Source organism: Anser anser (assembly GCF_964211835.1).
Source record: "Anser anser genome assembly, chromosome: 5".
Lineage (NCBI taxonomy): Eukaryota > Metazoa > Chordata > Aves > Anseriformes > Anatidae > Anser > Anser anser.
Window position 1 is genome coordinate 63,913,545 of NC_139725.1, and position 14,409 is coordinate 63,927,953.

Consider the following 14,409-nt stretch of genomic DNA (forward strand, 5'->3'; position numbering starts at 1 on the left):
GCACTTGGAGCGTGGAGGCAATCTATGGAGGCATATATGTGCCAGGATACGTACATACGGGGAGAAAATGTTCCGAGTCCTGGGAGCAGTTTGATTGTGGTCTGCATCCTCCAGCACTCCCGGTCGCTGGCAGAAGCAGCCCTGTATTATGTTATTTTTAATAGCGATGGCCCTGGGGAAAGACCAACACGGAAAGAAGTGCTCAGCAAAGCCCAGTGTGTGCTTATGGACGGGAGTGAGAAGAGAGCCCGAGGAAGAAGAGCTCTGCAGTCCCGGGGGCGGCTGCGAGGCACAGAGTGAGCCCCACCAGGCTGGAGAGGAGGAATTCAGGGCGGTGGAAGGAAGCCAGCGATCGCTGCAGGATGGCGTGCATATCTACAGCTTCTTTGCGTCCCGGCGCATGCTGATAGGCAAGGGAAGCACAATCACAGTGAACGTTGATGCTATCAGCTCCCTTTTCAACCATTTGACATTAAAACGTGTCTGTGTGGACAAACCGCAGGTCTCTGTCTCCGAAGATGATGCTAGCGAGGTGCACAATGAGCTGATGAGCCGATAGGTTTCCTGATAGATTGTATTGATGGAAAGTATTGACATTTTGGGGGTTTATATCACGCCCTTCTTTTGATTGTACTGCAGCACTAAAAGTCAGAGGTGGACATATCAAGTACTTCGGTTCTTTGGAAGTCTTTCAGGGGGGGTTCGGATGTCAGTCGTGGAACAGAAGACAAGATGATGGTACAAAATAATGGATTAAGTGGTTGTGCCTGAGAGCAAAGCAGTTTCGCTCTCTGTCCCAGACAATATGAAGCGCTCCATGCGCCGTGAGCTGCCTGCAGAGCCATCACCATCGCCTGGGAGGGAGCAGGGTGCTTGCTAGAGGGCCTGAGGGATCATTTAGGGTACGCACTGGGTTTTCCGTGTTTAAGGAGATGTAAGAGTAACTATTACACAGGGCCCTGGTGCATGGCTTGGCCGAGGGGCGGCAGACCGAAGCACTTGCAGGCCCCGGGACTCAGCAGTTCTCAGCCCATCCCTGTCCCCGTGCCCCACACCGCCCTTTTAAGCCCCGCTCCCTGCGGCTGCACACCAGGAATACAGCTGTAGGCTGGTTAAAGCCAGCGGAAGGAGGCTTGCGGGAGAGGATGGGGCACGGGAAGGACACGTGCTGGCGTGCGGGCGGCTGCCAGCTCTGCCAGGATGTGAACCAGGACAAGAGCCGGGGGGCTGGCTTGCGGTGCTTGCGCTCAGCGGTTCCTGGTGCCGCGGGGACGCAGCGTCTGGCAGGGCTGGGGGAAGGAGGAAGAGGAGGAGGAGGGTGGCAGGCCTTCCTCCTGGCACTGACGGAGCCACAGCCGAGTGAGAGGTACCAGCTGAGCTCACCTCCTGCTGAGGCTGTCTCAAACCACCCAGCTCCCGAGGGGCACCGAGGTCCCCGGTTTTAAAAGGGTGACCCCCCCAAGCATCGCGGCACCCCGGGCTGCGATCCCAGTGGCCTTGGCACTGCCGAAGGGGACGGGAGACAGGGAGGAGCTGGCGTGGTGTCGGCGCGGCTGGGGATGGCAGAGGAGCTGTGCTTGCGTACGGCTGGGGAAGGGAGGGCACGGGGGCAGGATGGAGCTGGGCTGAGAGATAATGGGCGGCCGTGGGGCGGGCTGGGTTTCCTTATTGCCAGCGTGTCCGCCTGGCACTTCCACCGCTAAAAATACGGCTGTGCTCCTGGTGCTGACCGGGGGAGAGCTGCGGGCAGGTAGGAGCGGCACCCGAAGCCGTGGTTCCTCGCAGGGTGGCCGCCGTGCCCGGGGGGGGTGAAGCCCGAGGAAGGGGAGACCAAGCTGGAGGAGCAGGACCCAGAAGGGGCCATCCAGTGGGAACCCCTCCGGGGTGAATTTCCCCCTGGATCAGCCCGGCTCGGGGGAGCCCTGAGGGTTGTGCAGGGCTGGGAGTGGAGGTGGCACGTCCCCGGCGCCACGTCGCTGCCTTCATTGTTCATTGTTCCAGCGCGGGGACAGGAGGCGATAAGGGAGGAGAGGGCACCGCTGCGGTTCCTGCTCCTCGACAGGTTATTTCCCCGCTCGCCTGACCTCTCCTTAGGTAAACTGAGTGCTTCGCCTCCCTTGGAGTTTACTTTGCTCTCCCGCGCTCGTCGGCGCAGCACGGGGCCCTTGGACAACAGCACGGCTCTATTAATAGCTCGTGGGGTTGCCAAATCCCTCCTGGGTGTTGAAAGAGCGGCTGCAATACGGTGATTCAGCCCCGGGTGGTGGGACACGGGCGGCTTCCCCGCGGGGCCGTGCTGGGAAGGGTCCCCACATCCCAGCCCGGAGGGGCACGGCCAGCTCCCCGGCACGGAGCAGAGGTGGGGAAGGGCCTTTGCTCCCTTGGCTTGCTTGCAACACAAACAGTTGTATCGTGAAACCAGGGCTTGTTCCTCTCTGCTGGCTGGCGCCCAAGCTCCTGGGCTGGGCTCGCCGGGCTCGTTCTGCACATGCACCTGTAAAAAAACCAAGATCCCCCGGTGGGGACGGAGCCACGGATGAGCCACGGCAGCTCCTTGCACGCGGAGCTGGAGAAGGGATTGCAAACCGCGACGCCCTGGCCCGGTTTTGCTCCACGAGCAGCCCTGCCAGGAGGAGAGCGGAGGCAGAGCCTCGCTGCGCGCCGCAGGACGGCACCTCCTCGGGTCCCTTTTTGGGTTTTAGGTCCTGGGGTCTTGTCTCCAGCAGCCGGGCTCGCTGGGGGTGACCCTGCTGGGGAATGGGAGCTTCGGAGGGCTGGGTGAGCCCCGAGAGATGCTCTGGGTGACTCTGGGTGAGTGGGGCCAGGCGCTAACACCAAGGCAAATATTTAGCGAGGCAGTTAGTGCCCAAAAATAACTGTAAGTGTTTTCAGGAGCAAAGCCAGCGCGGTATCCATGGGCCTCCCAGCGCGGGGCAGCTCCCAGCCCCGGGCACGGAGGTAGGGGAGGGACACGGCCAGCACCTGGCCACTCATTGCACGTGGGGTCTGAGTCCTCCCAGCGGTGACGAGGAGCCGGCCCCCGCCGAGCTGGGGGGCTCAGCACACCCTGCTCAGGGCAGCCCGCCGAGAAGCATCCTTCAGTGCCCGGGGGCTGGGGCCGAGCATCCCCGTGGGCTGGTGTCTGTGCTGCTTTGGGCGTAAGGGGGGAAAAGCTCCGGGAGGCAGCAGATCCCCCGCTGCACGCATCCGCCCGGGGGCTGGAAATGGCTCTGGCTCCTCCGGCAAAGCCGCTGCGTGCTCCAGAGCAGTGCCTGCAGCAGGCACCCGCGGCATCTGGCTCCGGTTCGCCGGCGGCGATGGTGTGCGCAGAGCCCCAGCCCAGCCTTTTCCTCACCCTCCCCACGGCCCTACGTTTCCCCCCCCCCGCTCAAAAACCCCTCTTCTCTCCCCAGGCCACCGCTGGTTTCTCCAGGAGGGCCAAGAAACCCAACCCAGCTCACTGAGCGTGGGCACCAGCTCCGGTAACACCCCGGGGTGCGACCGACCGCGGCTCAACCCGCGGGTTCTTAGGGAGGAGAGTGGCAAACGCCAGCTCGCAGCCCTCTCCTGCCCCAACCCGCAGTGGATCTGGCACCTGGGGGGCTCCAAGGCCAGCCAAGGACCCCCTGGGGACAGACCCCGCAAGGGCTCCGGGTCCCCTGCTCTTCTCCTGGGGTCGGGGAGGAGGCAGCAGCGAGCGCAGCGACCTTTGAAGAAACAAGCCGAGGTCATTTTCTTCCCTGCGCGTCTCAGATTTACCCCAGGGGGTGGCTTGCTGGATGACGCCCTCGGTGCAATTTTGGGGTGGAAAACCCAGAAGTGTGACCGTGACAGCAAAGCCCAGGTTCCACGCAGGGAAAGCCGCCAGAAACCCGAGGATCCTTTTATCCTCGCCCCGTGGTTTGTGCCGGGGGATGAGTCAGGAGCTGGGGTTGGGAAGGGCTTCACAACCCAGCAAGCTCCCGATGGCCAAGCTTCACCGATTCCCCTGGCCGGGCACATCCAGAAGAGACAGAGAAATGGGGCCAGCTGGCTCCTCTTCCCCCTGTGTTCACGCAGCGGAGAGCACCCCGAGGACCCCCCGCCGCTCCCCCTGTCCCCACCGAGGCCACTTCCAGCCTCCCGGTGGCACTGGCAGAGCCACTGCCCTCTGCACCCAGCTGCACGGGTTTTCCCAAAAAATGCCCTGCGAGGGTCCTAAAAAAATGCCCTGCGAGGGTCCGAAACCCGCTGCAAGGATGAGGACCTCGCAATGACCCCCCAGAAGGATGAGGGCTCCAGGACCCCTTTCTAAAGACAGGAGCCCCCCCTGAAATCCTCACTTTCCCCTCCGCCAGGACAGGGACCCCACAGGGACCTCCTGGAGGTCTGGGTGCGCTCTGTGAGGGTGCAGACCCCGAAGGGACCCCACAGGGACCTGCTGGGAGAGCGGGGTGGGGATGGCTGCGTTAGAAAAATGCACCAAGTGCCAAGTCCCAGGGTAAAACTGAGGCTGTGACATTCCCCAGCGGCCTCCCCGCTCCTGGTGGAGCTGTGCCCTCCAGCACCACACGGCCCCATCCTGCCCTCCTGATCCCAGCAGGGCTCTGGCAAGGCCGAGCAGGGGCAGAAAGCAGTAAAATGTGACCCAAAAAACGCTCTGAGTGCTGCACTGCGAAGGCAGGCCCCAAAACAAACACACACGCGTGAAAAAAATCCTTCCCGGCTTAGCCTGCCCTCCTAAAAACACAGAATGACTTTGGAAAAGTGTGAGAAAAGAGGAGCTGCTCCCCCCGACAGGGGAAAAGCAGCAAAGGAGCAACGGGGTGGCCAGAGCCGTGTCCCCATCGGCCCTACCAGGGCTTGGGGTCACGGTTCCTGGGGCTTTGCAATGCCTGAGAAGGGCTGAGCTCCCTCAAAAAGGGGCTGGATGATGAACGTGTGCCTGAAAACCCCTCGTGGAAGGGATGCACCTCTCCAGGGCGCTTCAGTGCCCCGAATAAAAGAGAGTCAACTTCGGGTCGAAGCGAGATCATCAGTTACAAACTTTGCAGCTCTTCACGACCCATGCTAACAACCCACCCCACCGAGAAAAGAACCGAAAACCACCCCCGGCCGTGGTGGCACGGCTGGGGACAGCCCCGGGGGCTGCGGGGACGGCGGTGGCCGGGGGCCCGGTGCCCGTGCCGGGAATGCCGGGACCGGAGCAGCTCCATCCCCGGGGCCGTCTGAGAGCCGTCACGGCCGCAAACGGGCCTTTCCCATCCCCGATCGGATGGAAGAGGCATTTAGGGGAGGAAATAGCAGCTGCTCGTGACAAATAAACGTTCCCTCGTGTATACATCCACTCGGCACGACAAAGTCCATCGCTCCCCGGTCTCTGTGTGGCCGGAGCTCTGGTAGCACTGCGGATAAACACGGGGAAAACCAAAGAGCTCGGGAACGGCCCCGTGTAAACACAGCCCTTGGCTCTTTTTTTAACTCTGCTCAAAACTCTGCCTGCTTTGAAATCTCACATCTGGCCCGGCCACCGCCAGCCCTCCTGCCCGTGGGAAGAGAAACAAAAATCTCGCGTGCCCTCTCAGCATCACCTGGGGGTGTCGAGCTCCGGGGAAATGGCATCCGTAGGGGTTTGCTCCGCCCTGCCATTGTGGTGCTTTGTACCCAGCACCGTTCCCGGGCTGCAAATCCCGTGCAGAGCAAGGCGGGCAGAAAAAAGAATATATATATATATTATATATATATAAATTCAGCAGCCAGGAAGGGCTTGCTGGGAAAAGCGCGGCTGGAGGTTGCGTGTGATGGGGGCTGTTTACAGCAGCTGGTGGGAGCGATAAATCTGCAGATGCTCAGCGTGAGTAACTGCTCCGGGAGCCTGCAGGGCCGGGGATGGGAAGGGGATGGGATGGGGATGGGATGGGGGGAGTGTGGGGCTTGGCTGGGTTCCCTCGCGTGGCGAGCAGCACCCTCGGGCTCTGCGCCCAGAGCAGGAGGCCCCCCAGCCCCGGCACGCAGGTGGTTTCCCTGTTCGTGGCCGCAGCAGCCCCAGCCTTTGTTCTTTTTCTGGAGATTCCCGAACTGACAGTGGGGCTGCAGCACCGGGAGGATTTGCTGCCATAGCACGGAGAAGTGCGGAGTCCTGCTGGGTCTCCTGCTCAGCACCCCCTCGGCCCCACCGTCAGCGCCGTGCCCCGTGGCTTGGCGTGGTGACCACCGAAAGGCATCGCTCGCAAAGCAGAGAAACAAACCTCTTTTTTTTTTTTTCTATTTTTAGGGGTTTTTCTTTCAGCCACAAACTGGCAGCTTCTGCAGCTGAACCGCAGCGAAACCAGGCCAGGTGGGAGCTGCTCTCGGGGACCCAGACTACCCAAATTTGCGGTCTGCCCGGCCCTGTCTGCTCTGCACGTGGCTGGCTCCGAAATCCCGGGACCTTTGCTCTCCCCCTCGCACGGGCCCAGCTCTTGAGGCTGCTAACGGGGGTAAAAAGCTGATAAAAGGGGGTTGGTTTGCAGGAGAGATAGCAGCAGGCAGCGTGTGGGGCAGGGCGGGAGCGATACGGCACGCTCAGCCGTGGGTCGTAGCTTATAAAAGATGCGGCCAGATGCTTGACATGGCTCTGACACTGTTTAGTCTCCTGGTTTGGAGGACTCGGATTGCTTTGGGAAATGCGGCTCGGCTGCTTTTCCCCGCGGACCGCGTGGCTGAGGTGGACGCGGATGTTTCCATGATTCAGAGGAACCCACTTCAAAAACCGAGCAGCCCGGCACGTGAAGCCCTCGCGGCTCCCCGGGGCGCTCACACGCCAGGCTGCGGGGCAGGGACCGGGCGGTCACCTCCCTCCCGACCCCCCCTGTGGGGGCTTTGCCATCACAGCAGGTTATGTGGGCACAGGGGAAAGCCCTTGGTAATTTTTGGCTTTGATAATTTGGCTTTGATGGTTTTTTTCGCGGGGTGGCACACCTCCAGTCCGTGGGTCGCTGCTCCGCGGGTACCGAATCCCTCCCGCCAGCATCCGTGGCGCTGGCGGAGCCCTCACGGCCAAATTTCCCTGCTTGGGGAAAAAGTGATCCGTCTTCACTCCGCACGCAGCGGTCGTACGGGGAGAGGAAGCTGGGAAAACACAACCCTGCGTGCCTCAGCTGGATGCTCTTAGCCGGGACGACTTTCTCCGGGGGCGAGCGCTGGGGCGGCGGGGGCTCGCCGTGCGCACGCAGCCCCGGAGCAAACAAACAAGCGGCGGCCTTGGAGGGTTTGCTCTCGTGCCGGGCGGCGGCGGCTGTATTTTTAGCTCCCTGCCCTCGCAGGGTTCACACAAATGTTCCCCTTGTGCTTTCAAGCAGCCGGAGATCCTCTTGCCAAGCCCGCCGGGTGTCCCCGCGGTTCGCTTTCCCAGCGTGGAGCATCCCCACCATGTCCCCCCCCCCCGGGGCCGCCGGCTGAGCTGTGCCTCTGCCTCCCGTGTTCCTCCCTCCTGCATCAGGAGCCGTGGCCAGGTACGGGTGGGACAGGGAGCCCAGAGGAGCAAAATCCCCCAATAAGCCAAAAGGCAGCACTGCTGGAGGTGCTGGGGGGGGACCTCGACCGCTGCGGGGCTGCACAGAGCCACCAAAATCCATGAAGATGAAAATAAACATAAATATCATTCATACATTGCAAATAAAAACCTGAAAATATGGCCGCTGAGAAGTAATCCCGCTCGCGTCCTTGCTGTTCCCAAGGTCTTGTAGACCTCCTGTGATGGGCTGGATCGGGGATTTGTTGCTCCAGGCTCTGGCTGTGAGGCTGCGATGCTTGGGGTGCCCCGGCTGCTCCGGGGAAGGGGTGATGCCCCTGCTAAGTGGGTTCCGGGTAAAATGCAGCCTGAGCCCTGCCCTGGGGATGCTGGAGGAGGAGGGTGCTCGGTGTTGGTCCCTGGTGCTAACAAGCGACTCGGAAAACCCAGGAGAATGGGTTGCAGAGGGGCTGGAAGCGTTTCTTGTTAGCGCACGGGGACGCAGAGAGCTGAGAACAGCTCCGGCCAGCCGGGCTCGCTGCCCCTGCCACGTTCCCGCCCCCCCCCGAGCCTTGTCCCCTTCTGCCAAGCCCCCAGAGAGGGACATGGGGCTCCGGAGGAGCTGCTGGAGCCCTGGGAAGGACGAGGCTCAGCCAGGAGCCCAAAGCAGCCAAGAAGCGGAGGGCTCGCTCGCTGCCAGCGCTCGGATCGCCCGGCCCCGCGGCTCTCCGGAGGAGATATTCCAAAACAAGTCGGAAGCCAAGGGAAAATGAGCAAGCGAGAGGGAAACTCCCCTCCCGTCTTCCCTGCTGCTGGAAAAAAAGCCCAGTGTCCCCAAATCGCGGCACGGCGAGGCGCAGGGCCCCGCTCCCCTTGCGGGGGGACAGCCCAGGGGCGAGGCAGAGCCGGGCAGGGCTCGCTGCAGCCCTAGGCGGGCTCTGCGGGGGCACCGAGCGGGTCCCCGTCCCCTCCCCGGCTCGGAAACGAGAAATCATCGAGGGAAGGGCACAGGCAGCGAGGCGACGCTTGGGCACGCTGCGTTTAAGCGGAGCAGATGCCGGCTGAGATGACGAGAGTCGAATTAATTTGGCCGCTGTAATGGCTCCTTCATGACGCTAATAAAAGCGGCGTTTTCTGCAGGCTCGTGGCTCAGGACACACCAATCTGGGGCTCTCCTGGGCCCTGCAGAGCTCTAATTTGGGCGCTTTTCTGGTCTGGCAGAGGACCCGGCAGCTTTCCTCCAGCTCTGGGGGTGACCCTGCGTGCCCAGGGGCCGGGGACACCGGGGCACAAGCCGAGGGACATCGCTGATCGCTGCCGGGCTGGTGCCGGGGGACGGGAGCTGGAAGTCACCTCCCAGCCCCGCGCTTCCTGCTGGGGAAGCCACAAAGCTCCCAAAAAACGATCGGGCAGCAATTAGTGGTCAGCAGCCGGGCTGGTGGCTGGCAGAGCCCAGCCTGCGGCGAGAATGGGACTGTCCCGTCCCGTCCCGTCCCGTCCCGTCTGTCCCCACGGATAACCCTGGGAACCTGTGGTCACGTCCCCCCGCTACCGCACGCCTCAGGGGGGATGCAGCCCCCCCACCCCCCCGCCCCGCAAAGCTTTGGGTTTTTCCATCCTTCACATGCCCGGCAGCTTTTCCTGCTGCTTTGGGATTAAGCAACCGGTCCCGAAATTCCAGCGTGAGCGACCGTGTCACGACCAGCCGGGCAAACCAGCACGGGGACTCGCGGCCGTTCCCAGAGGGTTTCGGCTCCTCCTCAAGCCCCCCTGGGACACCGGGGGCTGTGCCGAGCCCCCCGGCCCTGCCCTTTGCTGCGGCTGTGGGCACGGGTGGGGAAAAATATGGGGGGGGGCAACACGTGTGGGCAGCGGGGAGAAGCCTCGTGAATCCGGAAACCCAGGGCTTTAATTAGCTAATTGCACGAGCGAGGAGCCAGCGCATGGAGCTAGCAGCTGGGGGACGGGCAGTCCATGCTCACCCCCCCCAAAACCCCCCCCAAACCCCCCCCCCCCAGCCGCAGGAGCCGCCAGCAACCCATCTGCGGGCCTTGAGCAATAGCATCCCCACGCCTGACATCTGCCCACACGCATTTCGGAGGCCAGTAAACTTCCTGTGGATATTGGCTGGCTGACAGACGTGACATAGATCCTGCCCTTTTTTTAGCCGTTGCGTTGGGCGTTTTGTTTCTTTTCTTTTTCTTTTTTTTTCCTGGTGTTTTGATAACAGGTAGGAGCTTTGTCAGCCCCTCTCCCTGGCTTTGGATCCCAGGCGCCTGGGTGACGGTGAGACTCCCCACACCCCGGGTTGTTCTCCCCGTTTGGGGGGGCTGCGGGCACGTCTCCCCTCTCAGCCCCTCTCTTCCCCCGTACCGGGGGGGGTGGGGGGGGTTGCGGCCTCAGCACAAACTCACCACCACGACGCAGCCGGCTCCTCGGGATGCCATTTATTACGGGAGGGTTTTCGCACGGCCGACACGGACGAAAGCTCCGAATCTTTGCGCGTTTGGGCTTTTTGAGCGGAGCTGCAGCTCTCGGGCAGGCAAGGCGCTCCACCTGCAGTAGCACGAAGACGCCACGGCCGGGGGATGCTGCAGCTGCCCAGCGGCAGCGGGACAAGCACCAGGACAAGCCCGGCGGCGGCTCGGAGGGTGGCGGTGCCACCGGGCAGGCCAGGTTCCCCCTTGGGGAAGGCAGCGGGGTCTGGTGCTCCTTGCCCTGGTGGGACCCACGAGGATGAGCCCTCCTCCTTCACACCAACCCCAAACCCATCGGCGGCATCGCCCTGGGCATGGGCGAGACGCGTGGCTGCGACCAAAACCTCCTGCTCCCAGCCAGGCTCTGTATTGCCGCAGGACAAAGAAAGCTCCTTGCAAAATGGGAGCTGGGAGAGGCCCCGCGGTTCCCCATGCCATGGCAGCACACAGAAAGGCCAAAGCTCAGCTTCTTTCTGCCCGGCGCGCCCTCGGACACGCTGGGCTGGCACCGACCGGAGCCTAAAATTGCTGGGAGCTGGGGGGGGGTGGGGGGGGACAAATAGACACGGACACACAGAGCTACACCCCATAAAGTGCTTTTCCTTGGGCAAGCAGGCTGCCAGACAAAGGGGAAAGAAAGAAGAGGGGCAAAAGCTTCTTCCTCCCCTACATCGCAGCTGCCTCCTCTCCTGCCTGGTCCCCGGGTGCCTGCGGCCAGGGCTGAGCCAGCCGCCCCTACAGGACCCGCGCCTCCACGAGCAGACCCCGGGGACACGGCTTGGGAGGACAGTGGCAAAAGGCACACGGGCTGTGCCCCATTTCCCCAGCAGTCCCACCCCGGGGGATGCGGGTGGAAGGGGCAGGAGGTGGCTGGAGATGCTCAAAGCCCCATAAACGGCCCCTTTGGCCAGCCGCAGCCATGCACGCGGCGGCTGCGGTGTCCCAGCAAGTCACCCCACGATTCAGCCCCTCTTTGACGTGTCCGAATGCGGCGTGCATCCATCGCAGGGCAGGAATGGCCCTGTCTCGTGGCAGTGGTGACATCCAGGTGCTCCGGTCCCATCCCACAGCGAGCGCTTTCTGCCCTGTGGGACACTGCACCGGCTTCGCACGGCTCCCCGGACACGCGGCGGCACCGGGCGCAGCCCCGTCCCACCCTACAGCGGGGACGTCTCTCAGGGGCCATAAAACTTCGGTAACACCTGCGAGGGCTGCACCGCACCCCAGCCAGCCCAGCCTGGCAACGTCTTCTGGCGGATCTACTGCCCGCTGGGGTCCAGCCTCGTCTCCAGTTTCGTCTTTGCGGGGGACGGGGTGTGCACGTCCTGGCTGCCGGGGGACAGCTGGCAGCACAGCACCGAGCGCAGGACCCGCAGCACCGGCGGCCGCAGGATGGCGAAGACCCAAGGGTCGAGGATGGGGTTGATGGAGAGGAACCTCAGCGCCAGGAGATCCCAGTCGTAGTTCTTGCCCTTGCTGAACTTGTTCATGTAGGCGCAGACCTGCAAAAGAACAACGGGGGGGGGGGAAATAACGCCGGGCCTGCTCTCCCGGGGGCCACGTACAGCGCGCTTTCTGCTTCCACCGGCTTAAACGAATTTCCTGCAAATGAGAGCCAGGTCTGCGCCCAGCGAGGCTTCGCCGAGCCCAAATGCAATTAAGCCGGCGGCTGGTTAAGGGCGCGGCGAGCGGTGCGCAGGTCTCACCGGGAGAACCTGCGGCTGCACGGGATGGGTAAAGGCACGGGACGCATCGGGTGCGGGGCGCTGGGCCGCCCCGGTGCGGTGCTTCCTGGCGTGTGCCGACTCATAGCGGCTTACGGGGCTTCCTGGAAGGGTGACTCAGCACGCCTTACTCACCCCATCGCCACCCCCTCGCTCCCACGCCGCGGGGATGCTCGGATGGGGAGCCGGGGGCACGGGGGGGGGGTGCGAGCGTCCCCGCTGCGCCCGGGGTCCGCTGGGTACCGCTCGGGGACGGCAGCGCTTGCCGGCCTGCCCCCGGCTCGGGGATTTTTTTGGGGGGGGAAGGGTTCGTGGCTCTGTGGGCTGGCAGCGTCTGGGTTCACGTGCTGCTCCTCGGAGGGTGGGTGCTGTGGGCCAGAGGAGAAAGTGTCACGCCCGGGAGGCAGCGTTTGGCGGCTCCGTTTGAGACGATGCCAAAGCGCTGCCCAAACGCAAAGCCACGTGGGAGCCGGGCAATGGGAAAGGAAAAGCCGCCGCGTTTCGGGACACGGCTAAGAGCTGCCACCACGGGGCCCATGGGATCCCCATCAGCGGCACTTTCCCACCCCGCCTGTCCTGAGCAGACCCGGCCAAAGGGTCCCGCTGCCTAACGACCGCGACATCCAGAGCTGGGCTCCTCCAGGCCGCCGGGAGAGCCGCCCGGCACGCGTGGGCCCATTGACGGGAGCTCTCAGGATGTTGAGTCTGGTTCCTGGGATGCTTGCGAGCTCCCGGACATCGCCGCTTTGTCTTTTCTCTCTCTTAAAACCCAGACAGCCTGGCTTGGCTACAGGCTGCGGTCGTTTTCTCTTCCCTCGGGACTCTTCCTTCTGTGAGCGCAAAAGGGAAGGTAGCGTCCATTTAAGTCCACGAGCACAAAATTAGTGCTGGCAGCACGCCCGACCTTAGTGGGGCTCGCTTCTAATGGGAACTAAACGACGGCAAAGGAGCCTCCCATCGCCGCAGGGCTCGCGCACACGGCAAGGCTCCGCGCCTCCCGAGCCGCGGCCGGAGGTGATGGGGAGCACGCGACGCCGCCGGCGGTGAGACGCAGCCCGGAGGGGTGAACAGCAGCCCCCAGGTGAGGAGAGCACGGGGCACTGCGCCTACATGGCCCCGGTACGGGCTGCTTGCCTCCCAGCCCAGCCCAGCGGGGTTTCCTCCATCCCCATCCCCACCTTTCCGTGTCTCGCTCCTCGCCCTGCCACCGCTCGCACCTCCGCGGCGAGTGCACGTGGCCCTTGGGGACGGTGGCCCCAGGGGACATCGGCGTGCCTGGGACACGCGGTGCCACCCCCGCCTGGCCTCGAAGCCTCTGTGGGAGGGGATGGTGGCTCCAGCACTGGGGGTGTGCGGGAGAATCCCTCGTTCCCCGCGAGCATCGTGAATCGCCCGCGGTTTGCAGCAGACCCAAGGTCTCCCGAGCTTTGGGAAGGAGCTCGAATTTTGGGCAGTGGAGGGAGAGGGGAGCCTCACAACAGGAGAAATGGGGATGCTGGGGAGGGGACTCGGCTCCTGGGAGAGGCCGTGGCACTCACCGTGAAGGGCAGCGAGCAGATGACGAAGGTGATGGTCATGATGGCGAGGAGCAGGAGGTGGTCGATCTCCTCGGCCATGGAGAACATGCACCGCCCGCCGCCCCCCGCCGCCCGGGGCTGCTCCGGCGTGGCCAGCCGGCGGGTCTTCTGCCCCCGGCGGTGCATGCGGGCCAGGTTGCTGATGACGCTGAGGTTGCAGAGCAGCACCGAGAGGATGAGGAGCAGGAGCAGGGTGGCGTAGAGCAGCGAGAAGGTGACGTGCATCCCGGCCGCCTCCGCGCCGCCGGCGTGCCGCCCGTCGTCCAGGTACATCTGGATGAAGCACCAGGTGCCGGGGCAGTACTGCACGTAGCGCCCGAAGCCCACCAGCGGCAGGGAGCAGAAGGCGGCGGCGAAGGTGTAGATGGCGGGCAGGGCCACCGAGCCCGTGCGGGGGCTGAGGAAGCGCTCGTAGAAGTAGGGCCGCCCCAGCGCCAGGCAGCGCTCCAGCGCCATGGCGAAGAGGATGAGCATGGTGGCGAGGCCGAAGAAGCTCATGGCGAAGCCGAAGTAGAGGCAGATGTGCCCACCCCGCGCCAGGGCGGTCAGCGTGAGGTTGCGGTGGTAGGAGGCCAGCACGAAGGGGCTGACCGAGCAGGTGCCCAGCAGGTCGGTGACCACCAGGGCCAGCACCAGGACGTGGAAGAGGGAAGGAGGGCGGGCGCGGGGGGGCCGGCGGCAGCGCAGCAGCAGCCCCAGGGCCAGCAGGTTGCCCAGGAGCCCCGCCGAGAACATCAGGGCGCTCACCAGCGGCCGGGCCCCGGCCACCAGCGCCTCGCCGCGCTCGCACGGCTCCCGGCCCGTCCCGTTCATCGCCGCCGCCCGAATGCGCCTCCGCCGCCCGACCGCACCCCCCGGCCCCCCCCCGCCCCGCTTCGGCCCCGCGGCGCCGCCCCCCCTCCCGGGCCGCCCCGCCCCGGGGCCGGGCCCCAGCCCCGGGGATGCTCCGGGAGTCCCCGGGGGTGCTTTGGGAGCGCCCCCCCCCCCGTCCCGTCCCCGGGTTGGGGTGCCCGGGTGGCCAAGGGGCGCGCGGGGGCGCGGGGGGTGCCCCCCCTTTCCTACCGCACTGCTGCTCGCCCTGGGGACCCCCCCAGCTGGGGGGGAGCCCAGAGGGGCAGGGGGAAGCCCCCAGCCCTCAGCCTGCCCCGGGGGGGCTCGGC

General features: G+C 64.3%; 3 protein-coding genes across 5 annotated transcripts in view; 2 read left to right on the forward strand and 1 right to left on the reverse strand.

Annotated features, from left to right (window-relative positions):
• TXNDC16 (thioredoxin domain containing 16) overlaps positions 1–1,757 on the forward strand; it is a 45,138-nt gene extending 43,381 nt beyond the window's left edge. The window contains exon 22 of the transcript XR_014584921.1: positions 165–1,757. The gene's annotated coding sequence lies outside the window, so the exon portion shown is untranslated. The remainder of the gene's footprint in view (positions 1–164) is intronic.
• On the forward strand, positions 167–9,433 carry LOC310900166 (uncharacterized protein; the record flags this gene model as incomplete). Its single annotated transcript, XM_083837657.1, has 4 exons — positions 167–532; positions 1,755–2,094; positions 3,414–5,833; positions 6,254–9,433. 3 exons carry the CDS (start codon positions 167–169, stop codon positions 4,199–4,201), a joined length of 1,494 nt encoding a protein of 497 aa, XP_083693783.1. The 3' UTR covers positions 4,202–5,833; positions 6,254–9,433.
• Positions 9,434–9,903: 470 nt separating this feature from the next.
• LOC310900292 (prostaglandin E2 receptor EP2 subtype-like) lies at positions 9,904–14,163 on the reverse strand. Of its 3 annotated transcripts, XM_083838025.1 has the most exons (3): positions 13,211–14,159; positions 12,259–12,502; positions 9,904–11,450 (listed from the first exon to the last, which is right to left on the reverse strand). In XM_083838025.1, the coding sequence occupies exons 1-3, from the start codon at positions 14,060–14,062 to the stop codon at positions 10,684–10,686; spliced, it is 1,863 nt and encodes a 620-aa protein (XP_083694151.1). In that variant the 5' UTR covers positions 14,063–14,159; the 3' UTR covers positions 9,904–10,683. The 3 variants fall into 3 exon arrangements, with proteins under 3 accessions (XP_083694151.1, XP_083694152.1, XP_083694153.1); XM_083838026.1 differs by having other exon boundaries at positions 9,904–12,502; positions 13,211–14,163; XM_083838027.1 differs by lacking the exon at positions 12,259–12,502 and having other exon boundaries at positions 13,211–14,151.
• Positions 14,164–14,409: the final 246 nt, after the last annotated feature.

Excerpts from the sequence above, each read along its gene's own strand:
- LOC310900292 (XM_083838025.1), bottom strand. The coding sequence starts at position 14,062 with ATGAACGGGACGGGCCGGGAGCCGTGCGAGCGCGGCGAGGCGCTGGTG. Across the intron at positions 12,503-13,210 it reads TCTGCTCGCTGCCCTTCACG|AAGGAAGAGTCCCGAGGGAA; the intron begins GTGAGTGCCACG and ends TTGCGCTCACAG. Across the intron at positions 11,451-12,258 it reads CAGCGGGACCCTTTGGCCGG|GTCTGCGCCTACATGAACAA; the intron begins GTCTGCTCAGGA and ends GTTCTTTTGCAG.